This window comes from Gossypium raimondii, chromosome 11, assembly GCF_025698545.1.
Source record: "Gossypium raimondii isolate GPD5lz chromosome 11, ASM2569854v1, whole genome shotgun sequence".
NCBI classification, from domain to species: domain Eukaryota; kingdom Viridiplantae; phylum Streptophyta; class Magnoliopsida; order Malvales; family Malvaceae; genus Gossypium; species Gossypium raimondii.
Genome location: NC_068575.1, coordinates 55578947 through 55593044, shown reverse-complemented (window position 1 = coordinate 55593044; position 14098 = coordinate 55578947). Strand labels below are relative to the sequence as shown.

The 14098-nt window shown below is 34.9% G+C and overlaps 3 protein-coding genes across 4 annotated transcripts; 1 reads left to right on the top strand and 2 right to left on the bottom strand.

The window, feature by feature from the left end:
* Positions 1–408: 408 nt before the first annotated feature.
* LOC105802728 (probable polygalacturonase) lies at positions 409–2843 on the top strand. Its single transcript, XM_012634544.2, has 6 exons — positions 409–577; positions 856–1191; positions 1330–1450; positions 1528–1702; positions 1802–1872; positions 1967–2843. The coding sequence occupies exons 1-6, from the start codon at positions 542–544 to the stop codon at positions 2674–2676; spliced, it is 1449 nt and encodes a 482-aa protein (XP_012489998.1). The 5' UTR covers positions 409–541; the 3' UTR covers positions 2677–2843.
* Positions 2844–4010: 1167 nt separating this feature from the next.
* On the bottom strand, positions 4011–6446 carry LOC105802731 (protein BPS1, chloroplastic). Of its 2 annotated transcripts, none has more exons than XM_012634549.2 (2): positions 6285–6446; positions 4011–5274 (listed from the first exon to the last, which is right to left on the bottom strand). In XM_012634549.2, the coding sequence occupies exon 2, from the start codon at positions 5261–5263 to the stop codon at positions 4220–4222; it is 1044 nt and encodes a 347-aa protein (XP_012490003.1). In that variant the 5' UTR covers positions 5264–5274; positions 6285–6446; the 3' UTR covers positions 4011–4219. The 2 variants fall into 2 exon arrangements, with proteins under 2 accessions (XP_012490003.1, XP_012490004.1); XM_012634550.2 differs by lacking the exon at positions 6285–6446 and adding an exon at positions 5967–6236.
* A 2443-nt stretch (positions 6447–8889) lies between these two features.
* LOC105802729 (probable serine/threonine-protein kinase At1g01540) lies at positions 8890–11391 on the bottom strand. The gene is made up of 7 exons (XM_012634545.2): positions 10710–11391; positions 10426–10530; positions 10217–10339; positions 9959–10129; positions 9701–9830; positions 9406–9615; positions 8890–9302 (listed from the first exon to the last, which is right to left on the bottom strand). The coding sequence occupies exons 1-7, from the start codon at positions 11252–11254 to the stop codon at positions 9150–9152; spliced, it is 1437 nt and encodes a 478-aa protein (XP_012489999.1). The 5' UTR covers positions 11255–11391; the 3' UTR covers positions 8890–9149.
* Positions 11392–14098: the final 2707 nt, after the last annotated feature.

The window sequence follows — 14098 nt, the reverse complement described above, 5'->3', positions numbered from 1 at the left end:
TTGACATCCACAACCGATCATGTCCTTCAAGTCGCATGTTGCTCGTGTAGAAATAATTTTTTAAGAAATATGTATATTTTATTAAACTAAAAAAAATGATGTTTATATAAAGAAAAAAAATCATAATCAATAAATCTCTAAAAACAATAATAAATTGAAAATAATTAAAATAGCTAATTATTTTAAGTGCAAGAAAATATTTAATGGTAAAGTAGAAACAATACTTCAATATGGTGTATGAAGCAGGAAAAAGAACCCTATTAAAAATATCGGATTTTTCAACTCTGTGTAAATATATGTATACCTAATTAAATAAATATTTAATATAAACCTAAAACTAAACCCTATCCAGCTACACTATAAAAAAGAAATACAATATATCTCTACTTAAATGTAAAACTCCTAAGAGTTGTAAACTTAGCATAACGCTTACAATCCTACTTGAATTTATATTACTGTCCAATTTGAACAGTGGAGCTCTCACCTTATATATAAGACACCATTTGTCTCTCTACCAGATCACAAAGCAAGTCTTCCAACAATGGAGTTGGCAAGGATGATTCTCATGAGAATTCAAGTAAATTTCCTTTACACCTTTTGTTCCCCAGCTTTCTTTCCTTCACTTACAAACAAAACAAATAATGCATATATGCACTTGGTTTGAATCAAAAGAAAGCTGTTTTGGGTCTCTGCACCAATCTATTTTTATGTCAATCTAAAACGCCCATTGTTCCTTGACATGCTTGCTCCCTTCTGCACTCTTACTTGTCCTTCTGTTTATAACCAAGCTTCTAACTTCACCTTAATAATAAAACGCCTAAAATGTGTACTTACTTTGCCTTGTTGACCTTGCAGGTGACTGGGATAGCCACACTCCTTGTGTTGGTGGCATTAATTTTGGGTCAAAAAGGAGCTGAGGCCAGGAAAGGAAGGATATTGGAGTCGTTTGAGTACATAGCTATGAGTTGCAGAGCGCACTCTGCATCAATAACTGATTTTGGAGGAATTGGTGATGGGAAAACATCAAATACTAAAGCATTTCAAGATGCAGTTAATCATCTGAGCCAGTATGCAAATGGTGGCGGGGCTCAGTTATATGTTCCTGCTGGACAATGGCTGACTGGGAGCTTTAGCCTCACCAGCCATTTCACTCTCTATCTTCACAAAGATGCTGTTCTCCTTGCTTCTCAGGTGTGATTCGTTGCATCAACTAGCAATTGTTAGTATAGCATAGTATAGTTGGTGGTTTTTGAACAAATATATTGTTAGCATAGTCTTAGGTAGCCCAGACCCAGCTACTGACTCTCATTGCTTGATTAAGTGATTCAGGATATGAGCGAATGGCCTGTTTTGAAGGCTTTACCGTCGTATGGTCGAGGAAGGGATGCAGCTGGTGGAAGGTTTGCCAGCCTTATATTTGGAACTAATCTCACTGATGTCGTTGTTACCGGTAGGTTCATGAACGCTTTTATATATCAACATTCATTTTCAAGACAATAATGAGCCTGTTTATGTGTTAATTATCAGGGGCCAATGGTACAATCGACGGTCAAGGTGCATTCTGGTGGCAAAATTTCCACAAGGGCAAATTGAAATACACCCGACCTTACCTAATCGAATTCATGTACTCGGACAATATCCAAATTTCCAACCTAACCCTTCTCAACTCTCCATCATGGAATGTTCATCCAGTTTATAGTAGGTAAAAAGCATCATATATGCTTTCTTCAATCACATCCGTCCACGTGGGAAATGACATTGATTAATTGAATTCTGGGGTTTTTTCATTTATATGATGCAGTAACATTCTCGTACAAGGCATCACCATTATTGCTCCTATCACATCTCCAAACACAGATGGTATCAATCCAGGTATAGTGTTTATAAGTTTCAACCCAATAGTAATTTTCAAAAACTGATAAGTTGTTCAGCTCTGATCACTGTTTGTGTTTAATTTGATGATCAGATTCTTGCACGAATGTTAGAATTGAGGACAGTTACATAGTTTCGGGAGATGACTGTATCGCAGTGAAGAGCGGTTGGGATGAATATGGGATCTCATTTGGGATGCCCACCAAACAATTAGTCATTAGGAGGCTGACATGCATTTCTCCTTACAGCGCAGCCATTGCGCTGGGGAGCGAGATGTCGGGCGGAATCGAGGACGTGAGGGCCGAAGACATCACGGCCATCCATACGGAATCCGGGGTCAGGATCAAGACTGCTAGAGGAAGAGGGGGATTCGTGAAAGACATATACGTCAAAGGAATGACTTTGCATACCATGAAATGGGTGTTTTGGATGACAGGGAACTATAAAGCACATGCTGATAATCACTATGATCCCAAGGCATTGCCGGTGATTCAGGGGATTAATTACAGAGACATCATGGCGGATAATGTGTCGATGGCTGCCAGGTTGGAAGGGATTGAAGGTGATCCTTTCACTCAAATCTGCATATCCAATGTCACGATTGGAATGGCAGCTAAGGCTAAGAAGGTGCCATGGACTTGCACAGACGTCGAGGGGATCTCGAGTGGAGTAAGTCCTCGGCCATGTGACCAACTACCAGATCAAGGGCCGGAGAAAATCACGGCTTGTGACTTTCCTGCAGAGCCTTTGTCCATTGATAGAGTGGTGCTCAAAAGTTGTACCTATAGGATGAAATACACGTGACTGATGGTAGCAAAGTAAAACTAAGTTTGGTAGCTAGATGTAGCAAGAGCTCTCATAGTTGGGATCTTATGGGTTTCTGTTTCTTAATTATCTTATCAAGTGTTACATTTATATAAATATACAAAACCGATGCACTCTCATCTATGGAAGAAACTGCTTCTAAAATACATGTCGGAAGTATCTTTTTTATTTCAGCAACATCTACAAATATTTTAGGTAGTTCCATAACAAGTAAAGATCGAACAAGTCTTGGGATCAGCAGTTCCAGCATACAAAAGCCTTCGTAACAAGTAAAGATCAGAGGAACTGTAGTATATAAGAGTCCAGTCCATGGCCACGTCTGTGTGACTAAGAAAAAGGAACACTAGCAGTACCAGTAGCAGGGAAATAGCTTGTGGCTTCACCTGCCACAGTAATATCCAATCTCAGATTGAACACCATATGTGAATTTGGAAATACCAAGGACTTCATTACCACAGTTGTTTGTATCGCCATTCTGACGACTTCTCACAAACATAAAAATTTAAAACTGCCCCCATTCCATTCCCGCGTCATATCCCTAAGAGAGTATGTTTTCAACATTCAATGTCAATTCTGGCAAGATCATAAGCCATTACAAATTTAGAAAAGAACTACACAAAGAATTTACAAGTCATCTATGTTTACAAAGCATGCATGTTAAAAATGGGATCCCTTCACATCCCGCTTTTCAACACACTAATCATCGTTCAAACATGTAAGACTTACATTGTGAAAATTATAATTTATCATCCTTCTTACATTGTGACCACTGTACAAATAAATTATAAAGTATAAACATGAACAAACTTATATAAATACGACATGATATGAACATCATGATATAATATTTTTTTTTTAAAATACAAGTACATAATAAAAATATATATATTATTTTAGAACACTCATGTAAATGAAAATGTCTACACTTCTCCTTAATATATATATAATCAATTCTTTTACATAAAGCTTCATTAATATATATTCAACTCATACATTTTATTTGGCTAAAATATCAAAAAGCCCTTAGAAAATAATTAAAAATCAATTAATCTTTACATTAGAAATTGTATCTTATTGAGTATCATGATTTGTACTTAATTGAGACCACTGAATTCATTTTTCTGTCAAAACCCTTCACATGTTAAGTGCTGATAAATGATGGCATAACGGTTGACATGGAAAGTGGATAAAACAGGGGAAGCCAAATCCGTCAAGAATTGCCTTGCCTGAACTAAAAAGGCAAAATTGGTTAGAAAGACATTAAGCAATGATATCAGAGGGGAATGGAAATTCAAAGCAACAAGTACTGAACATTAGCAACCAAATATGGTACTTGTATATAATTTTCGATATATAACATTACATGTACAACCAAAGTAATTACTATCATAAGACACCACTCATACTAGCATGACCCCATGGTTGTATACGCCTACCGGTCAGAAAACACAAGGCCTCATACCTAAACCATCTGTATACAGAAAGGTTTAGCATTACATTCGTGATTCACCTCACACTTCTCTTATACATTTTTCCCTATCACTGAATCTGGGACGGCACCACCAGCCTTCCTTAGATTACAAAGCAAAGCATCACGCCCCATCAAAACTATTTTGAAAAAGCTATCTACCACCTTCAAAAGATTATCTAGCCCTTGGGATAATTTCTCTTCCGTCTTTCTCAAATCTGAAACAGAATTCTTGAATGACTCCCTTTCACTTGTCCCCACCCCATCTTGGAGCAAAGTTGACAATTCCTTGACGCATGCATCAACAGCATCCAGTTCTCTTAGAACTGTAAATTTTCCGCAAGATAATATATTTCTAATCTCTACATTCACAGTATTTTGGACATCAGAAAAAACTTGTGCCCATGGTAGCGTGTTAGGAACAGTTAAGTCTAATAAATTCTTGGAAGAACCAGAGAAGGCTGCAGCAAAGACACTACATATATAAGTAGTTGCCACCTTAGCTCCATACATAGCACGCATCAATTCCTTTCCTTTGGAAGAGTTCTTGACCTTAGGCAAGTTTAGTGACTCAACAAGCTTTTCCAAGATAGGTCGACAAGTTTCAACTCTGGGATTTTTGGAGCCAATGTGCTGTTTCCAGCTATCAAGTGAGGAAGAGGCCCGACTGAACAGTTCTGGGGAATCAGACTCCAACTTATGCAGACCATATTGAAGTAAGAGATGGCCCTGGTTAAGCCGTGTAAGCTCGGAGGTAAAAGCAATACTAATATCAAGCAACTTCACACTGATATCCAGGTACACATCCATCCATTTTTCATCCCACTCGGTCACAGGGAGGTCAAGTTCAGTTATCAGGTTTTTTATGTCACAATGAATCTCAGAAAGTGACACCATTGCTAGTTTCATCCATGACAAGCTAAGGATGTCACCCTTGTCATTTGGCACAAGTTTTTGCAGCTTCTTTGATAAGGCGGTTTCAAAATCATTCAATAAAGAACGACGTTTTGGATTAAACTGAGAACCCTTACGTGAATTCTTACGGAAAGGATTTGCAAAATGGAAAAAAGGGCGATGTGGTTCCTGAGGACGGCTCATCTTGATATTTGCTGCAAAATATAGAAAAATAAATCAAAACCATCATCATAGAAACAAGATCTCAAAACTCAATTAACATTAATAATTCCACGGATCATGAAAAAAAAACTGGAAGTTTCCACAAGTAACCATCTTTATATTTACAAACGCAGGCAAAGTTTTAAAGCCATAATAATCTCCATAAAAATAACAAACCATTAGTACCAGGACACAACAATAAGGTAAGGGTGTCCCTCCTGAAACCCTTCTCCGAAACCATACCCACTAGATCTAATCACCACAATATCTCATAAATATCAAACTTCAAAACCAATTAGATTAGCTGAATTTTGTAGATTAAGACAAACAATTGACCACAGAGAAGACCAATTATTCAACACCAAAAGCATGACTAATACGTGCGAAAGATATGGTGCAGCAAACAAAGATCAGCTTGGTTGCCTTCATTTCCTTTATGGTTATCCACATCTACGTTATTTATACATAAAAATCAAACCACATTATTCTGTACCTGAAATTTCAATATAACACTAAAATCACCTCTTTAAACACAGCTTTAACATTCAAAGTCATAAACACGTAAACTAGATCCAGATCTAATGAATCAAGCATATATATATATATATAACAAAGACACTCAGAAACATAAAGTCAAACAAACGTAGATTTTAAAAATCCAAAACAGAAAAAAAAAAAAACTTACACAGTATTAGATCCTTAAATCAAAATACCGCTATATCGAGTAGAAGAAAAAATTCTACACAGATAGATGGTGCTTTGTTAAGAACTGAAGCTTAAAGAATCATAAGCGATACCTAATAATCTTCAACTACAAAAAAATTCAAAAAAAAAAAGTTTGTGTATCTTCAAAATCCTAAAAAGATAGGCAAATCGAAAAGATCTAAAGAAAAAGAAACAAAAAGGGGGGGTTGGTTTCTTGAAAATCGCACGAAGAAGCGCGAATTAAAACGATCGCAAGAAATTAAGAAAACGAAACACAAAAGAAAAGAGAGATGTATACCTGATTTAGAAGTCGGTAATCGGGAAAATTCTATGAAAGCTTCAAACGCGTGGTGTATTTGATCTTCGTTGAAATTTCATCTTTGGAATAAGTGGGTTTTATCTCTTATTTTATTTTGTGTGGTAGTTGTAGATTAGAGTGTTGATTAAACCACTGCCTGTCACGAGTATTCCGTGACAGAACACGTACGTGGAGGACAACGATTTGAGGGGAAATAGAGATATTATATTACGAATAGCAGAACTGGATATTGTCGTATTTGATTATAAAAAGAGTGTCGGCTGGAATTGAATTCTCAAAGAGCCCACACCCACACGTCAGCCCTAGCTACCCACAAAGCCTTTTGGAATTAGTACCAAATAAAATCAACGGGTAAAAATGGGCGGCCATGCCACTTGCATGTTTCCTAGCGATTACTGTATTTAGTCTATGATTTGCCTCATTACGAAAATGAGATGTATTAATTAAGTATTTTTTTTATTTTTTAATAAATTGATTCATTTTCCATGGTTGCCAGACGCGAAATGATAAAATTCTTTTAGAGATTTAATATTTTATAATAGTAAAAATATAATTTTATTATTTTAATAATTTATATTTTTATATTTTTAAAGTTATCTCTATTCATTATATTTTTATAGTCTTTCGAATATATATTTTTATTATATCCGAAATAATTTTTAGTTTTGATATTAATTTCTGTAAAAATAAGAAATTAAATAAATTGTTTTAGTTTTACAGTTAGATAATGAAATCGTGCGATAAAAAGGAAAAAGAAAAAGGGGGGCATTAACCATTAAAGCACGGCAAAAGATTGCTTTCCAGAAACTAGAGTCAAAATGAAAAGCGAAGCTTGAGGGGTGGAATACGCTTCTTTTTCCAGCAAAAGGGAGGAGGAAATGCTCCGCAGTGCCGCACGTTGGTTCGCTAAATCCCTACGGTTCCGCTGATTAGTATGCAGAGAATCTATGTATAATGTGTCTCACACTCATTTATCATGTTTACTTTCCTTAAATTCAAGTGAAGAAAAAAAGATCATTTCTTGGGCAACCAACCATTGCACGTATAGAGTAAGTAGTTAAAAATATCTTAATACAAACAAGTATGATGTCCAAAATAAACTAAATAAATCAAAATGTTTGGCCTAAGTCAAGCCACCCACACCCATCAAAAACTCATCAAATATAACTATCCCTAACATAGTCTCTCAGATTGTAAAATTTAACAAGTATACTCTTTGAACCGATAAATTATTAAATTATGTTATTTCTAAAATCTTATGTAATATCACATATGTAATAATATTATGTCCGTTTATTATTTTTGTATAATATATGCAAGAAATCACTTTATTTTAATTAATCAATTTAACGATTCTAAAATTCAAATCTAAAATTTGATATAAAATGCAACCTATACCAATTCATTCTCTTTTTTAGGTATAATGATTTTTTTTGCCTTCTAACTTTACAAAAAAGTCATTTCAACCCTATATTTTTTCAACTTTTCTAGCTCTTAAACATGTATTTTGTTAAATAACCCTAAAATGGACGGAAAAATTAAAGCTTTTATTCACTTTGTTGATGTGATATACACGTCAACATTTAATTAATTTTTAAAATTTAAAAATTATAAAATTATTTTAAAACTAAAATAATTAAAAAGTATAAAAATATAAACAATATTTTAAAATTTTAAAATTAAATTAAATCTTGGCATATCATACACATGAAAATTCACGTATATGTCATGTTAGCAAAGTTAACAAAACTTTTTCATCTATTTTAGGTGATTTGACAAACAATGCAAGTTTAAGAGTTAGAAGAGGACAAAAAATAAAAGAAGAGCTAAAATAAATAATTTTTTGTAAAATTAGAAGGCCAAAAATATCGTTATGTCTATTTTAATATGACATATACATAATATTAAAAATAATACCATGGTATTTATGATATTTTTATGAAAATCGTATATTTTTATAATTATCTCTTTTAAAATTTGTGAATTATTACATTATTGCACATAACTTCATTAGCATTTCTTCTTTTTCTAATCTCATTAATCCATAAAAACTATTCCACCTTTAGGTTGTCTTATATTATTATGCATCGTTTTCTTCGTTACTATGTCGTTTTAACATATGAAATCATCGCCTCCCCCTCTAATAATAATTAATTCGCCGGTCTAATTCCGCCCAAGTATTAGAACATCGCGTGATTGGTAGATAATATTAAAAGGCCATAGGCCGATGGCTGGCCAAGACTACGTCCAAAACACAACATTTTTGCTCAAGTCCAAGTTAAAATTCTATCAGACCTAGTGTCGTTATTAGGATGCTTTGCCGTTCATGGTGAAAACAAAGGACATAGTCATCCCTTACTGTTTCTTGGCCAGTTCCAATAATGCAACAAAACCCACATGGTCGTTTTTCCATCAAATTAGCTGGTTGTTGGGTCCATTTCTCACTGATGTTGATGGTTAATCTATATTATATTATTTCTGTCAGAATAAATGGTCCGCCACCAATTCCTCATCTCATTTCAGGCATTGCAAGTAATTTGCACATCCATTCAAACTATCTAACTCATCTTCACACAAAAGCAAATACCAAACCAGAAACCTTTTCTTTTTTCTTATAAATAAATGAAGACAATCAATTACAAATGGTATAACAATTATGAGTTCATCCATTTTTTTTTACAAATGCATATTGTATAGAAGGCATAGATAAATGCAGATTATTGTTTGCTTAAATGGAGCATATACAATCAAAACACTGGGGAACTAATACACAGACAAATAAAGAAAGAAAGAAAATGCTTCATGAGAGGCTTAAATTTGCTAGTTACCTAGTCATTGATAGCATTATCTCCACCTAGTTGGCTGGTGATGGTTCCTTTCGCTATTGCCTTCATATGTATGAGAAGCAGAGGCCCTGTCAAATCGGCTGCCACCTAACTTTGTGGCATTGCTATTCGTTTGCTGGCCATTTGAATGCTCTCTAGCATTCCGCCGTTCCTGCAAAACAACAGACAGTCCACAAAGAAAATAACATGAAGCCTCCCTCTTCAGGTGCCATAAATGCTAATATCTTTGTAGTTTGCAAAAAAATGGTGCCTACATCATGGAATAGCAGGTCATCAGACTCAAGCATGTGGATAACATGTCCCATTTTTGGTCTCTTTGTTGCATCAGGATCAACACATCGAAGAGCAACCAACAGTACACGTTTAAGTGCTTTTGAAGCAGGCATCTCAGGTAGTTTAGGATCAACTACTTCCTTGGATTTTCGATCCCCAACCATGATTTTTAACCATTCCACCAAATTCACCTGCAATTATCAAATCATTTCCAACTTAGCAACATTAGGAGCTGTGACACTAGACTAGCCAAGGATGAAATTTAATAAGTCTAACCTCCCCTTGCGGTCGGCTATAGTCAACGGGACTTCTCCCAGAGATAATCTCCATAATAAGCACTCCAAAGCTGTAGACATCACTCTTCTCATTCAGCATTCCAGTACAAGCATACTCCGGAGCAACATAGCTGAAGAAAGAAAAGATTTTCATGTTTTAGATTAATGAATCACACAAACATTTTTCTTATGATGCATGTATGCTTTCATAACATATAATCTTAACTTTTAGTAAAACTGCAAAAGGAAATCAACCAACCCAAATGTTCCCATCACTCGAGTTGTCACGTAAGTCCTTTCAGAACGCAAGAGTTTAGCAAGCCCAAAATCAGAAACCTTGGGGTTCCACTGGCGATCAAGTAGGATGTTGCTAGATTTTACATCCCGATGGACAACCTTGGGTTCAAGACCCTCATGAAGGTAGGCCAAACTGCAAAAACAATGCATTAAACACTCAGAACAAGAACCACGACAAATAGTATACATGAACCGAAGAATACAATTCTAGCTGATGTACCCTTTTGCCGTTCCCAATATGATATTCATCCGGATATCCCATGTAAGAGGACTGACATCCCCAACATCCCCATGGAGCCATTGTTCCAAATTGCCATTGTCAACATACTCATATACAAGCATCCTGTACAGCAAAACCAGGTAATAAGTCACTTGTATCAACACTAAAAAAGGGGAAGAAAAGCCTTTAATTTCAGAGAATGGCACTACCTATATGCACCTTCAACACAGTATCCATGCAGTCTCACGAGATTCTTGTGTCGTGCTCGCCCGATTGCTTCCACCTCCACCTTAAATTCCTTCTCAGCTTGGCCCCTGAAGGGTTGATAGAATATTTTGATTAGCTAATTTGTATACATCTATAAAAACAAGTAAACAAAGAAGAAGAAGAACATCATTTTGATCAGAAGCTAACTATTGCATGGACTGAATAATAGGAAAAACAAACATCATTTTCTCTTAGCAACCAAATTAAGTTTATTAACCAGAGATACCTGTTATTAAGCAAGTTCTTAACAGCTACTTTAGCTCCATCAGTTAAAACGCCAATGAAAACAATTCCATAGCCACCTTCACCAATCACATTCTCTTCACACAATCCATTCGTAGCTAGTTCTAGTTCCCTCAAAGTATACCATTTTCCCCAGCCAAGATGAGACACTTCCGGCCCCGTACTTCCACTCCCCAATGATGCCGTGTCAGTGGCACCTGCACTCGTCGGCCCTCTACTTTCCTCACTCGAGAACACCATTCCGTGCTCCATTTTTCCCAACTCCGCGGACTGCGAGATAGGGTGGTGATCGGCAGCGGATGGGTGATGGATTATTTGTTGAACCTCTTTGGAGATTGATGGGGAAGGGTGCAGGTGGTGGTGTCTATCGGATTTGCGGCGGGCAGTGAGGCAAAGTGAGAGAAGAAACAAAGTGAAGAGAATGAATGAAGCGAAAAGAAGGCCGACGAGTACCCATAGTCTTACCCCGAAAATCGGCGTCGGCTTTGATAGCTCGGCGTTAAGGAAAGCGACGTCGTACACAGACATTATCTTTATACTTTGTTGAATAATCCGGCCAGCATTAGCTCCAATACTGGGGAATAACGTTTTAAATTGAATAGAAGAAAAAGTAAGAAACAAATAGGAACGTTTAAAGAAAGAAAAGGAGAGACACAGAAGAGGAGAATGATTTGTTTATCTTATAATTAATTATCTTCGTAGCTACTTTTTAAATCAGCTTGTCGTATCAGGTTGATGTGGTTTTTTTTAATTGCTCTAATACCAAAGTTATCTCATTGTTTACAAAATTTATCATTTTAGTTCTAATTCTAAAAAATTTAATAAATTTGACCATTAATATTTATAAAATCTGTCAATTTAGTCCTAACTCTAAAATCTTTAATTTTTTTTTCCATCAGCTAACTAGTGATGGCAACGGGGCGGGGCGTGGCAGTTTTTTGCCACACTTGGATCCGCCCCGATGCTCTATCCCCATGCTTTGACCTCGACTTAAAAAAATCTAACCCACCCCAAACTTGAACCAGAAAATTAATAGTATACCCGACTTCGATTCAATCTTACCCGAGTTTAATTTTTTTATTTTTAATTTTTTTGTAAAATCATGATTAATTAAAAAATAAAAAATATGAAAGACTTTGGCACAATTTCTTATTAGATTTACTAAATGATTTATCTCCCAAGTTGTGCTAATGTATATTTACACAAATAGTGTGATTACAACACAAAAAAAAAAAACAAAGATTTCTTTAATAAATTATTAAATTAAAAGGATAGAAAATAGGAGAAATAACCTTATAAGGGTGAAAGGGGACTAGTTTAGACTTTAGAATGAGACTAGTAGTGATAAATTTTATAGATTCTTAATTTAATTAATATTAAATATGTATAGATGGTAATTTCGTAAATATCTCGGGGAGGGGTGGGTGGTTTCATTCTAAACCCAACCTCTACCCGACGAGACTATTTTTAAAAATTAACCCGCCCCACCCCGTTCCCCAACTTTAATAAAAAAAACCAACCCTATCAGGTCAATTTCGAGTTTTTTGCCATCCCTATGGCTAACCCATATGAGATATTAAAATAAGAAAAAAATACTCTCTTTTAAGGGACTTGCAAAAAAATTCTAAAGAGTTGGGATAAAAAACAAAAAATTTAAAATCCAAAAGAAATTAAAGGCATTAAAAATACTATATGTTTGAGTAGTAATGTAACCAATTATTCCAGATATGTTCTAAATCAATTAGTTTGATCCAGTGTGAAGCCTACACTATAGTAAAAAAATATGTTGCAAGTGACTTGAAAAAAAGAGGGTGCTCTTTTTTTTTTGTTTTAATATTTTAGGTGGGTTAGCCTATGGGTTATAATGGCTAAAATAATTTTTAAATATATATATTTTAATTTTAGAATTAGGACTAAATTGATAGATTTTGTAGATGTTGAGAACTAAATTTACTTTTTAGAAATAGAACTAAAATGATAAATTCTGTAAATATTGAGGGCTAGATTTGTTAATTTTTTATGTTTAGAATCAAATTTATAGAACGTGGAAATATTAGAAAACTAATTTTGTTACTGGACCAATAAGAAAACCCACATTAACTTTCAAAAGCTTAGTGACTAAGTCAAAAAATTAATAATTAGGTGACTAAAATAAAATGAAATGTATAGTTAGGTGACCATTTTATAGTTTACCCTAAAAAATAACTTTCGTCATAATTTAACAGAAAAAAAGAAAAGAAAAAGAAGACTAATTTACATGTTTCGAGATGATAAAGATTAATATATTTTTTTTAATAAAGGGACTGAAATGCAACTCAGCCTGTACTTTTACTGGTTGTCTGTGCACTGTATCGTTTTTTCCTTACGAACAAGGGAAACTAAAAATGTTAGTGCGCGTCTGGTTCTTTTTATCTTGTAGCTTCAGTGACTGAAACTAACAAGACTATATGGTCCTTTTAATTCATTCTATTTCCAATTTTAGATTAAATTGTGAAATTTTGAGAACGGTCAAATGCGTACCTTTTTATTTAATTAAGAGTGCTTAAATTATAAGTCTTCGAGAATGGTCAAATCTGAGATTGAAAAGCATTTTTTTTCCCATTTAATAGCAAGGCCTGCCTGCTGATTATGGGGACGAGGAGGAGTACGTAGGTTATGGTTTGAGAGAGAGCTGGAAAAGAATAAGTGATTAGGCGGACTGAATGAGATTGCGTAGCGACGTCCGCAGTCCACTTGAGATGTGATGAGATGGTAAGGTGAGGTGAGGTGAGGTGAGGTGAGGTGAGGTGAGAGAGGTGGTGGGTGACTCTTCATACATTCTTTCAAACATTGGACGCAAATGGTAGTAAATTATTTTATGGAAAGGTAGAGAAAAAGAATATCCGACACTTAATATCTCAACAACTTCCTACTAACATTTGCTTTATTTATCTATTTTAATGTTGGTAAGTAAATTATAGAAAATCTAATTATGCAACCGACAAGCAATGTCTCTCTTTCCAATTTTTGATTAGTGAGTAAACCCCGCTGTGACCCTAATCACTTCGATATTTAGAAATTTTCATAGTTTTTTAAATTTTCCATTCAGCTTCAAACATTAAAAAAAGCCATTAAAATTGAAGCCGCAGCTAATTTGACAAAACATAGCAACATTATGCTTAGTTGCTTCACAAATCCTAGCCACGTTCTATTTACAATAATATTACGTTATTATCCCCCCCCCCCTTTTGTATTTGACAAGAACAACTAATAAAAACATTTTAAGAAAAACATAAAATACTCAAACTTATTTTTGGGGTTTTTTTCCTTACCTTGAAAATAGACCTGCAGATGTGGCAAAATAAAAGGAGTGCAGTAAAAGGACGGAACACA

What these genes read in the sequence shown, in the direction of transcription:
- LOC105802729 (XM_012634545.2), bottom strand. Translation starts at nt 11,254, where the DNA reads ATGTCTGTGTACGACGTCGCTTTCCTTAACGCCGAGCTATCAAAGCCG. An exon ending in CGAGTGATGGGAACATTTGG is followed by an intron (nt 9,831 to 9,958) that starts GTTGGTTGATTT and finishes TTCTTTCTTCAG; the next exon opens with CTATGTTGCTCCGGAGTATG. An exon ending in ATGACCTGCTATTCCATGAT is followed by an intron (nt 9,303 to 9,405) that starts GTAGGCACCATT and finishes GTTGTTTTGCAG; the next exon opens with GAACGGCGGAATGCTAGAGA.
- LOC105802728 (XM_012634544.2), top strand. Translation starts at nt 542, where the DNA reads ATGGAGTTGGCAAGGATGATTCTCATGAGAATTCAA. An exon ending in CACTGATGTCGTTGTTACCG is followed by an intron (nt 1,451 to 1,527) that starts GTAGGTTCATGA and finishes GTTAATTATCAG; the next exon opens with GGGCCAATGGTACAATCGAC. An exon ending in GTTCATCCAGTTTATAGTAG is followed by an intron (nt 1,703 to 1,801) that starts GTAAAAAGCATC and finishes TATATGATGCAG; the next exon opens with TAACATTCTCGTACAAGGCA.
- LOC105802731 (XM_012634549.2), bottom strand. Translation starts at nt 5,263, where the DNA reads ATGAGCCGTCCTCAGGAACCACATCGCCCTTTTTTCCATTTTGCAAAT.